A 13206-nucleotide genomic window follows, 5' to 3' on the forward strand; every position below is an offset into this window, starting at 1 on the left:
ATCCTTTTTTCTTTCCTTCTCTCCGTCTGTCTGCTGTTTCACCCTCTGTTTTCTCTCTCTCCCCCATTTCCTCTCTCCTGCTGCTCCCATCCCTGGAGGCCAGTCTCCTCCCTCTCCTTTCCCCTTTTTATGATCCCTTTCTCTAATAAAAAACCCCTCTGCTTGAACCTTGTCACATGGCATCTTTCTCTCATGTGTCACTCTTCTTAAATTACAACAACTAATCCTTCCCAAACTGGCATACAAAATAAACATTTAAGTTATTGTTTATAAAGTTGGTGGTTTTGATGAGTCATTGTATTTAAGAGGAAAACAGTACTAGTATACAGTAAATAAATACTATATTCATATTATGCTTTAACAGTGTTTTGTTTGTTGATTGGTTTTCCACTTGTTAAATCACTTTGAATTCAGTTTTTTATTTTACTAAAACAAAGCTAAATATTCTTCCTTTGATGTTTCCCTAGTAACACCTATATTCATGATTATGCTTAAGAGTTTTGATCAAACTACATGTATAATTTCATTCAAATTAGTCTACAGATTTTCTATAGACTATAGAATATAACTTTGGGGTAATATAATTTTTACTTTTACTTGTGAGTATATCTTAGCCAATTTAAGTGAATTTTTTGAAAATAATTATTCTGTTTCAACCTGAATTTTTAGTCACTCGTAGCCTTTATCCTTTCTGAAGCAGATCACCACCACTAATGTAGCAGTTACTTCCTTTATAATTTCTACAGTTCACCTAATCTAGGATTATCTCTCAAACTTATAAAATGTAGGGCAAGACAGTCATATAAAATTTATAGCAATGAAATTTAATAAAATGAATACTTAATATGTGCACTGGTTAGATTGCTTCCCAGAGGGATTTTGTTTGTCTTGCTCAGTGATTATAGCTGTCTTTGTATTGTTTGAATTGCATGTATTCTTTTTAGCCTTTAGTGAGTTAAGTTTCACACTCAAAAGCTGTTTCTCTGCAAATCTAGTAACACCTGCCATTGGTAGTGGGGGATGATATGGTGGGCTTCCAGAATCTAATACAAAGCAATAGAATTGGAGAAGATATACTGTTTTTATTTTCCCAATAGAAGAGGTACCAGACTGGATGCTGAGGACTGGGACCAAGTGATAAGACACAAGACACACAAACAGAGATACAGATATACACACACAGATACATAAATAAACAGACACATGCAGTACATTAACGATTCTCAATTTTTTGTGTCTTGAGTCTCAATATAAAACACAATTTTCCTATATTATGGCAACGTGACTTACTAAATAGTATTACATGCTTTAAAATTTTGTATTATAAATATTGTGACATTTGAAATGATAGTAATTTTAAGCTATACTTACTCCTCCAAAAATAACCACCTTAAACTTCCTTAACCAAAGATAATCAAAATTAGTATTATACAGTATAACTTTCAACTGTTTCTATATATACCTTCACATATATTTCACTTTATAAAAATAACATTAATACCATGCCACCTTATAAAGCCTTTTTCCTTTTTTAGCAATATACAGCCTCAACATTAGATCTCCTTACCAATAACTTTTCAATAGAACAAATCTCTGAAAACATACTTGCAGAAAAACCATGCTTTATCATTTTAAGTATTAAATGAGACATTCAGATTATTAAAAATAAGTTATAAAATAAAATGAGCCCCTATTTTGCTATTATTTAAATGCCCTTGGTAAATGTAACATGTTATTAGCTTTTAAAAGTTGAACTAGAATCCAGATGCAGAGGGAGAGGACAAGACCAGGTTGCAGAAACACATAGAGACAGCTGACCTGAACAAGGAGGAGCTAACAGGCCACCAGACTGATAGCTGGGAAGCCAGCAGGGGACTGACTCAGGCCCCCTGAACATGGGTCTCAGCTAGAAGGACTGAGCAGTCTAAGGGACCTCAGACAGTGGAGCCAGGATGTATCCCTGGTGCACAAAAGGACTTTGCAAACATATCCCCCATGGAGGGATAACTGCCTTAAACTAGAGACAGGAGAGAAGCCCTAGTCCCTACTTCACAGGACCTGTCAGATCTACATGACCCCAACTGGATGGCATTCCCCTACATATGGAATTAGGGTGGGGGTATGGGAGGGGAGGGTGGTTAGAGTGCATGGGAGAGGGCAGAGGGTAAAAGGGAGGGAAGGAGGGAGGGGGAACTGGGATCAACATGTAAAAAATAAATTAAATAAAAAAAAGTAAAAAAAAGAAAAGGAAAGGAAAAAGTGCCTGACATCCATGACTCTAAAAGTTAGAAATGATTTTAATGCTGAAGTAAACAAAGGAAAAACCAGAGCAAAGATCAGACCTGGTACGCTAAGCCACATCTTAATTAACTCTTGAATGCTACCTTTGAATTTTACTTGATGTGTACTACAGAGTAAACTAAGAAAGCCAAAATCGGGCAAAGCTTCCAAGGTAATACACCAAGCCAAACACCAAAAGTATTCAGGAGGAAATGTTTAATTTCTCAAAATCTAGCCAAAAATCTTAAAAGTCAAGGTGAAAGCCCTACCAAGCACAATGTAATGAAACACCTTTCTCTTGTAGGCTGACCTGCTCCACCCTCAAGGTTATGTGGATGGCACAAACCGGACTTGATGAATTCAGAGAGGAGAGGAGGAGGGAGAGGAAGTGACCAATAGTGCACACACAGAGTTGGATAGGTAGGGAGAGAGAGAGATGCACCTGGTAGGAGATGGGAGAGGGCGTTAATATGTCCAAAATGCATTGCATGAAAGTTGTGAAGAATTCATAAAAATATTAGTTTAACCCAATCTTCAATGGGTTTTAAACAAACTGTTAATGGGAAGTATGCCTAAGAAAGTGAAACTACCTTCTTTTACATGATAACATGGGAAGCAACTGAACAAACACAAAGCTATAGTTAGTTTCAGGAAGTTGTGCAGGCATCTTATGATCAGCAACAATTTGAGAGTACCATCTTTTATTCTGCCATTTCTGCCTGGCTTTATCACGTTCAGCTCCTATGTTGCTATGCACCAGGTGTACTCACATCAGGAATGAAGCCAATCTCGTTGAGATGATTACTCAGCTCTGGATCGTGGAACGCAATCATCTGAGAGAACACAGTCAGGTACTCTGAAAGGACAAGGAAGACCATCACTGTCCTCACCACCACCTCAAAGACTTAAGTGAGCGAGCCATAAGCTTATGCTGAGTGAAAATCTAACTGCTCCCCCAGGCAAGGCACTTTAACGTTTTTCCCATTCTGTTACTACTTGAATCACAATGCTAAGGATTAAGCAAACACACCAATAAACTATGTCACAGTTTACTTTCAGAGCTATGTTATTTCTTCAGCCACAAATCAAACACAGGATGACTGATGACTTCCAACCAAATTGTACAAATACACTTTCTCTGGCAACAGTAAACCTGTTTCTCATTGCCTGAATGTTAAGAAGATGGAAAGGACCCAGAAGTATGGAACAGTGAAAGGCAAGCAGTCACAGGGAAGTAGACCCCAAACTTGTTTTTATATTCAAATTTCAGCATCTTATCTAGCTGCAAATTTCTTCCTACTTACAATTTGATGTTTGGCATATGTAGAAATATGAACTTAATTAACTATAATTAATGGAAAGTAGGTAAACAGTAAGCAATTGAATTTTTGTTGTTCCAGAGAGAAAGCTTTGTGGGTAAACAGATGGTTCAGTGAGAGACCCTGTCTCAAAAGATAAGGTAGAGAGTGATTCAGGAAGACACCTAACTTCTCTCAGTATCCACCGGCACGTACATGGTTTAACATACCTGCATGCACATGTGCATACACCACACATACACACACTAGTGGGTAAAAAGGTCCTTGTGCACACAGATAAGTCTGGAGATGCCAGGAGAAGTTAAACACTTAGATTTATCTCTTCAAAGGAAAGATATATTTACCAGTCTTCTTCCCTGATCACCAGGAAAGGTAGTTTACAACCTGGTGATCCTTTGCTATCTGTAGGGCCAGGCTTTACCTGAATCCCCAGAATATTATGCTTGTTTACTCCAGACTTTCCCTACTAAATCTTGAGCATTGCTGCTGAGTTCATAAGACCATCCTTATGAGAGATGTCACTTATGTTTCACAACAGCCTAAGTGACTTCTGTGCTATCACAGGCCAGGCCAATCTTGATTCCTCACTCATTCTCCCAAGACCCTATCGTGAACATTGTTTCTTAGTGATTGAAAATCATCTTTATGGAAGAAGCCATATGTACTCTGTAAAGAGTTCTAAAGTAGACACACCTTTAACTGTGTTGTACATATAGGACTGAGTTAGTAGTTGTCATCAGAAAATATTTTTGTCAAACTATTCTGTGTTTAAACATGGCTAAAATAAATGATCTGATATCAGACTTCTTAAGTTTGAACCAGTAATGGCTAACTAAGTTGAATTGAACTGAGTTTCATTCTTGTCTATGTGGATAGTTTTGCTGCTAGCTGTTGAGCTTGCAGGAAGCCCCCCTCCCCACTACAACAGAACACACACACACACACACACACACACACACACACACACACACACACACCTTATTTATTTTAATCCTATTACAAACTGGTTCAGTATGAAGAATATATTCACAATTTCCCTATTGTTTCAATAGTTCACTATTTTCAACAATTTATTCATGCCATACTAATGGACCTAAGTAAGATTGTGGTGGCAAGTGTTCCCAATACTGAAGTCTGTGATCTCAACACTTTGGCAGTAAAGGGAAGAAGACTGTGAAATCTTAGACATTGTGCTGCAAAGGAAAGGAAGGAAAATACAGCAAGACAAGTGAGCTCAAGTTCTTTTTTAAAATTGAAATCACAATAACTTAATAGTACAAAAAAAAATCTTTGATAATTTCAATTTTCCCCCAAAACACCAAATTTTAAAAATGAATTATTTGTGAAATAATCTCTAAAAATGATGTCTCCTTGCTTTATCAGTTTATACAAACACTTGTGTTATTTCAAGAAATAGTAATTAAAAGTTACATATTTTTTTCTTAACTAAAACTGTTTCTAGTACTTGCTTATAAACACTGAGTGTGCTTTTAATAGGCAGTATCAAGTCAAGCAAAGGAAATGTCAATGCATAATCAATTCAAAGGTATAACTGAATCACATCACTGACCTACCATGAACATTATCTACTCATTCTAGATAAAGAATGGGATGCTCAATTAACACTTTTCTTGATTTACTCTACATTCTAGTACAACAGATTTCAATTTATCTAGTACCCCGCCTTTTTTTCCCCTCTCAGAACAAAATGGTATAATTTCAATTAGCTTCTAAAGTTACAAATCAAATTGAAGCTCTGGGACATGTTGGAAGGCACTAGGAGTCTTTGACATTTACCTTTTTTATAACTGCTGTCCCGCCTTCCTTTATGTATGGTTTATCTATAGTTTCAATTTGCCCAGAAGCTAGAAGTATGAACATCAGTCCCACAAGTACTCAATTGTATATTGATATGCTATAGTTACTAACTTCCAGCATCTAAAAAGCATGTCTCAATTTAAAGCAGAAATTCATGCCTCAGGCAATTTTCCACAGCTATGCTTGGGTTTATTAAACATCATTCATATTTAAGCCTGATAAACTTAATTACTATGAGATTTACACAGCTAATTAAGGACTTACTGAAGAAACCTCACCCATATTTTCCTGGTGTTCTGCCAAACACCAACGACTGGATTTATACCAGCATGCACATACTTACATACAGAGATATACAAATACACCATTTAGGTATTATTGTATTGACTGCAACTTCACATAGCTAAATATAAGTTATAAAGCTGGCAAAGTTTGGGCTATGGAGAATAGCTTTCAAATGAGGCTCAGTGTGAGCTCTTTATTTTAAGGGGAATATGAAAGAACATGTGTAAACATGTTTAAGCATATCATGTTACATGTTCTCTCCTAATAGAATTTAAAACTCCCCAAAGTAACCAAAAAAAAAAAAAATCCAATTGCAGGTATCCTTTGATTTGCTTTGAGAAGAAAGATAATGGTAGTTATAAAGAAATAGAACGATGGCTAGATTAAAATAGAAGATTCTATACATTTAATATCACTGATTCTTTTTAAATATGTATATTTTAATGTCTATGGATATTTTGACCGCATAGTGTCTGTATAGCACACTCATGCCTTGTGTCTAAGGAGGTGAGAAGAGGACGTTGTTTCCTGTTGAGCTGGAGTCATATGGGTGCTGGGGGCTGAAGCCAGGTCTTCTGGGCAAGCAGTGCTCTTAACTATTGAGCCATCGCAGTGCTCTTAACTATTGAGCCATCTCTCCAGGCCCTACTAACCCATTTTAAAGGGATAATAAAATGCTAAAGCGCTATAGTTATGAGATACAAAAATGATAACAACATGGATCATGGTTCTTAAAATCGTCTCAAAGACAGCATTTTCTAAAGGTGAATAAGTATTACTCAGTTTTTAAAAATGAAGATATACAATCATCCCTACAACCTAGTGTAGTTTCTATACTAGTCCATAAAACCACATATAAACTTCCTATATTTTAATAAGAAACCTTACATTTTCAGATTTTCCAGTGAGGAATGTAATGATAATGAATTGTGCTTTCTAATTCCTATGTGTTAAAAATTACTGCCTTCTTTTACTTATTATATGCTCTGCAATTACAATCCCCAATGTAACTGATGTAAGAATTTTACCTGATAATATCATAACTTTTTATTGCTGTTTATAAATAAGTTATATTCATTTTTTAAAGAAAGCTTCATGGAGTGCATGAGAGATAACTCCCATGTCTCCACATAAGTGTCGCCTTGGCTTCCTCTCTGCCTAGCTTCTCAGTATTGAGTCTCTCAGCTGGGGGAAGCAGAAATGAAGGACACTGGTGACAGGTTCAAAGCAAATGGCTGTGTTTGCTTGCCATTCAGAAAGGACACTCAACTTGCTAACCGTTATCTTCCATAAGACTGCCAGTTTATCCTGAAGATGATGGCAGCATCAGCGGGCAGAGAGATGTGGCCAGTGGTCCTGTGTACTTCCAACTCCAGCATGCCAGAGGTAGGAGGAACAAAGCCTGCTTGAGAGCTACAAACCAAGTTTCAGCCTATAGACTCAAAACCCAACCCAAACAAACAAAACGGATACAAGGCATGTGGAGTCCAGCACTCAAGAAGCAAAGTTATTTCCACGAACAAGGTGGCAGTAAAGCCTTTTCCTCCTTACTAACGTCAAAGAACAAGCACAAATCTTTATAACTAAATGGAATGAGGGGAATCAAAAGAGGAGAAAGATAAAAATGATTTTTAAAAAATGTTGTGTTGGGAATTGAAACTGGGCCTCACACATGCTAGGCAGGCACTTGACCACTAAGTTATCTCCTCAGCCCAAGAGAAGTAATCTTGATTTAGGGTTAAATATGTGAACCTTTTTTTTTTTTTTTTTTTTTAAGTAGTAAGCAAGCTTATCTAGTAGCCTTTCTAGTTAAAACAGAACAGTTTCAATATTGGGGGGGGGGGGAGGAGGAATCTTAGTCACGTGATACAAGACATTCTTGCCAGAATCAACACTTCATACGTTCCTTGCTTTCTCCATATATCCTACCATTAAAGCTAAATATCATGGATGTTCATTAAACTGGCTTTTCTAAATCATGACCATCAAAGTGATTTGACAATCCCCAGCACACCTTGTGTACAGGAGAAAGGGGACTTGCTTACATCATACTTGACAGTTACAGTTTTTATGTCTTTCTTACCCCCTTTCTCTACATCAAGGACTCGCTGAATGTCTGTGTGATGGGATCATACATCCTAGTTTGCATTGGTCTGGCACACAGAATCTGGAGTAGTTACTGCCATATTTAGCTTTCAAAACCATCTGAATTTAGTCATCTACTAACCTAAAGCAACATGGCATTGCTATAAATGACAGGAACATCACTGTGAAAACAGTATTTTCCTTTCCCATAAAGGACTTGGAAAAATATACACCTAAACAGAAAACTGGGGAAATGTTATACCCTAGGCTTAGATGGCATGCATCTTTTCTATGCTGTCTTTTTAACAGCCTTATCTTTAAGGTGAGAATACACCTCAATCTCATAAAACAACAATTCAGAAATGATTTATGTGCAAATGTCATTGGCTAACATATGCCCATACTGTAAATTATAAAAGACTCCTCCAAAATAGCTTGCTTTTGTTTTAACTGGTAGAGATAAAAAGCAAACTCCATATTCTTAGACTAACATTCTGCATCTGAACTGAACTGAGAGCAGATATTAAATAGTCATTAAGGATAGTCATAGGAAGGACAAGAATCCTTTGTGAATTTGGAGGAAAATAATTCCTCATCTTTTTTCCTGGGTTTTGGTAATGAACCATCATCATATGCTGCTGGGCCGAAACTATTACCCTGAAGATTGGTTAGTTTTGATAAAAATGTGTTCCTATATGAAGACAAGACTGGGTTATTATTTTGATAGAAATTTGTCCTACACGAAGACAAGAAATGCAATTTGCTTACCTTGTATTACATGTGAGTTGTCTTTCAAGAAGAAGTTATACAAGTATTTGGGAATGAAAGCAGACATGCATGCATAAGCTAAGGCTAAGAAAGAATAAAGCAAACACAAAATCAGTTAATAGGGCAATGGCCAGCTGTTATTCACTCAGTACCAATTTTTTGAGTCTATATTTAAACAACAGATATGGTAATAAGTGCTGGAAAAACAAAATTACAGGGGGAAAAGCCTATGCTATTTAAAAAAATTGAGACAATAAAAGATAAACATTCTAGTAATTTCAATTTCAAACTGCTATAGCAATCATTATCCCATAGAAGTAAAATCTTAAATGCCTGAAGTTCATTTATTTTAATTTCTTAGCACTCATTACTAACAAGGGAACATGAACCTCAGAATTAATTAATACTAGTACAGGTAAGATTTCTGGAGTTAGGACTACTAGTCATAACCTGTACTTTCCAATACAGATCTTTTATCATTCTTGGATCAGTGTCTAATGATTGGATATACCTAAGTAAACACAGTGAAAGCTGAGGTCTACACTAATGACTGAGTACATCAGACCTGTAAACTGTAAAATCATTCAGAGACAGAAACATATTCAGAATTTTCTGTTGCTTACATTATGATTACATGACAAATGCAGATTCTGAGGTGGGATACCTATATATTAAAGTAATATAGGATAGTGTACTCCATGTGTGATGTAATTCAGAATTCTAAATTTGATTCTTTTGAAGCCACCAAGTACTATTCTACAAATCTACTATAAAAGGTCCTAAAACACAGGGACAGAAAACAAAAAACCTGCCATTAACAAAAATACCATCAAACAAAGTTTGTCAGAACTAGCTGTATGAGAACAGAGCTGGAAGCACTAAAAAAATGGGTACCAGTCTATGAGAACCAAACAGACACAGACCTAGTTCAGAAAGGGAACTAAGAGGTCTTCATTAAACAAGTACAATTGCTAGAACGTGTGCGGGATACATAATGAGGGAGAAACCTTGCTGATATTGTTTAGTTTATAAATTATTTAGAAAATATATTCAGTTTCTAGAAAAGTCAAAAATCTTTTCCCAACATCTATAAAAACGCTTATCAAAGTAGGCAAATTAATTTAGAAGAATTAGCCTAATTTCCACCAAACTTTTAGATATGGCCTGGTGACAAGGGATACACTTCTATACTCAATTATTTTCATTGTCTGAGAGAAATTAACTACATCCAGTAGCTGTTGGAAACAGAAGCAGACACCCACAGCTAAACACTGAGCTTATCTCCTGGAATCCACTTGCAAAGAGGGAGGAGTGATAAGCGAAGGCTACAGAAACCCACAGAGACAGCTGACCTGAACAAGGTGGAGCTCATGGACCCCCAGACTGATAGTGGGAATCCAGCATTGGACTGACTCAGACCCCATGAACATGGGTCTCAGCTAGAAGGCCTGGGCAGTCTAGAAGGACCTCAGACAGTGGAATCAGGATGTATCCCTGGTGCACAAAAGGACTTCAGGAGCACATCCCCCATGGAGGGATACTCCCTTAGCCTAGAGACAGGAGGGAGGGTGTAGACCCTACTCCAAATGACTTGGCAGATTTTGGTGATTCCTCCTGGAAGGTCTCACCCTCCCTGTGGAGTGGGTGGGGGATGGGATGGGAGGAGGGGTTGTGGGGGCATGGGAGGATGAGGGAACTGGGATATATAAAATAAGAAAAAATAATAAATAAATGAAAGAGAAACTAACATTATTTCACAATATTTTATGATACAAGGTAAAAATAAAAGAACTTTAAGACAAGAACTACTTTTGAACCTGATATTTAAGAATAATATGCATAATGATTTCTGAGTGATAAAAAGGCTTACCTTCATTGTTGAAATTCAGATATAGGAATGGAGCGCAGAGTGAGTCAAGACCTAATGCAGACGAGTTGAAGCAAAAGAGAAAAATGAACACATCCAGTCGAACCGTAGACATCTTACCCTATTTCATCCCTCCCAATTGTAGTAAACATTGTAAGTACATCTGCGTGGATGCATGTTCTGTCAGTACTTACTATACAGAATAAAAAATAGTATCTGACATATCATCAGTGTCCAAAACAAGTCAGTTAGTATCAATCATCTACATGACTATGAAGCAAAGAGCAACACAGCAGCAGTGGCACAGAAGTATGTCAGAGGCTTTAATCACAGTTCTGACTCAAACCATATGTGAGTTTGGCAAGTACTTGGCCTCTTCAGGTATGCTCTTATTTAAGAGATGTATCTTTGCCCTATAAGCTGCTTTTCTTCAGAATTATGAAAACACCTGTATAACTAGTGAAAAAATATACAAACACATTTATTTTATTGATAATAGTGCTATTCTGTTATCATGCTGAAAGAATTCACAAAATATACCTATAATGGGTTCAGAGTATATAGAACATTTCTGAAATGCATTGGGTAAAAAAAATAATCACAACTTTACCAGTAGCAAGTAAGCAATATGGTACTCAAAATCAAAAACCGCTGCTCATAACAAAACACTGAAAAATAGGGTTGGATTGAATAGGTTTCTCATTTATGAATTAATGGTCATAAAGATACTAATGGCAAATGCTAAAAATCCAGGATTAGAGACATTAAAGATACTAGGGAGAAAAAGGAAACAAATAAAATGAGCAATTTTTAAGGTGACATTCCATTCCTAATAATTACAATAATTATGTATTAGGAATACTTAAATAGTAACATTCTCAAACAGCCTAAAGTCTTTTATGGTATAAGTTATTTCACTACTTTGATAAGATTAAAATTGTTTCCACGAAGATTAGACTGCTTTTCTAAAGTCTCTGCAAGCTGCTTATCTTTAAATATCATATAAAATGTTATCTTCAAAGCATTTAGACCAAGTTTGTTTGATCATTTATGTAACATTAACATCTTCAAATTGCACTGGAATTTTAGGTTTCTTTCCTCTCCAAATGAAAGACTAAAGACTTGAAGAAAAGTACTAATATCTAAAAAGTTACCTTGCCAGTACACAAGATCAGGATGAGAAACTACCCAAGCTTTCAGTACACGTCGGAACTTTGCATGACCTTCTGGGGATGATAACAGTTCATCATACTGATGACAGCGAGGGATATCCACTTCAATCTGTAACCCGCAAACATTAAGGCACACTGTAACAGATGATCCCTACAGACTTCTAGTCCTTGCTTCTTCAACACATGAGAGAAGGAATATGCTATAGAATATTTCACCTTTATAATCTCCTGATAAAAGTTTTTTGAGTTTTTAAATTAATCTTTGGAAATATCACACATTAGTTTCTCAGCATAATAACTCCTTCTCTAGCACCACATATATCAGGCAGTGGCAGAACAGTCATAATGAAAGAAGAGGATTTTCTCACTCCTTTTAGCATTAAAAGAACTGGCAGAACTGCCTTAGGAAAACCTTACTTGTCTATCTGTGGGAATTGGAGTGTCTTTGTCAATTGCATCATACTTGGCATGAATAGCTCCCTGCAAAAAAATAACACATTAATTTAGTATATCCTTAATAAAATGGCACTACACATTAATATGCTAGGATCTTAAGTATTTCAACTTTATAGTTTTTCTAATTTTGGAATATTTGCATAAAATTTACTGGTACAGTAAGTATCTCTAATCTAAAACAATGTAAAATCCATTAGTTTTTCAGCAAGATGTCAATACTCAAAACTTTTAAACTTCAAATGCTTGTGTTAGAGATGCTTAGCAGGAGAAACTTGTTTCACGTATATACTTATTTTTCAAGACCTACCCAACTATGGTAAACTCAAATCAGTCTGCAACTTAGAAATTCTCTACCTTTTGACCATGTGTATGATGGTGGTCTACAGTAAGTGACATTTGCCATTTTGGTGAGGTAGACCTTCACCTAGTGTGTTGGTGCACACCTTTAACATTCAAGGGGTACAAGCAGATAGACAGCATGACAAAAGCCTGAGACCTCACCTCAAAAAGAAACAAGAACAACCAGAGGTGTCCCTCTGGATTATATATACCAAAAGATAAATGACATAAGTCACTTAGCTAGAGAGCACACCAAAACGTTGTTTTTCTATGCATTAGTAAATTATAAATTAAAAATTTCATAAAGAAGGTATTACTTTAGAGTGAGATTTGTCTTTAACAGAGATTTTTCTGTTAATGTTGGCGAGGCAAATAAAATAATTTTCTTTCAGAAGAATGATAGTACTAGGAATGTTTGGGGTAGGGTGGAAACTCTGTAATTATAGAAACATTAGGTGTGTTAACATTTCTTAGGTACAAAATGATATTTAAATACAGCACTTTTGTTCATGTTCTATAGGATCACACATGAAAAACTTACTTTTATGACTTACTATAGTAGTAGGAAAAGCCAAGGATTTAGTAAAATTATTTCCTGGATCAATTTCTTTGGGCTACCCATTAATAACAGGCTTGGAAAATCTGATGTAAGTCTTTCTGGACTACAGTACCAATTAGTACTATGGAGGTAAGGAACAATAGGCAGTCTTGTGAAGTAACAAATTCAAAGTAATTTAGATGCTCATTAAGAAAATCAAGAATAAAGAAAAATACTCTGCCAACAGGAGCCTGTAAAGATTAAAAGTACTTGAGGCTA

At 36.1% G+C, this 13206-nt stretch overlaps 1 protein-coding gene across 1 annotated transcript in view; it reads right to left on the reverse strand.

Annotated features, from left to right (window-relative positions):
• Tbck (TBC1 domain containing kinase) overlaps positions 1-13206 on the reverse strand; it is a 131353-nt gene that overhangs the window by 69117 nt on the left and 49030 nt on the right. The window contains exons 15-19 of the mRNA XM_051185487.1: positions 12012-12074; positions 11577-11703; positions 10426-10476; positions 8556-8639; positions 3051-3136 (exon numbers count right to left, since the gene is read on the reverse strand). Coding sequence (XP_051041444.1) covers positions 3051-3136; positions 8556-8639; positions 10426-10476; positions 11577-11703; positions 12012-12074 — 411 coding nt within the window. The remainder of the gene's footprint in view (positions 1-3050; positions 3137-8555; positions 8640-10425; positions 10477-11576; positions 11704-12011; positions 12075-13206) is intronic.

Source organism: Phodopus roborovskii, unplaced genomic scaffold, assembly GCF_943737965.1.
Source record: "Phodopus roborovskii unplaced genomic scaffold, PHOROB, whole genome shotgun sequence".
NCBI lineage: Eukaryota > Metazoa > Chordata > Mammalia > Rodentia > Cricetidae > Phodopus > Phodopus roborovskii.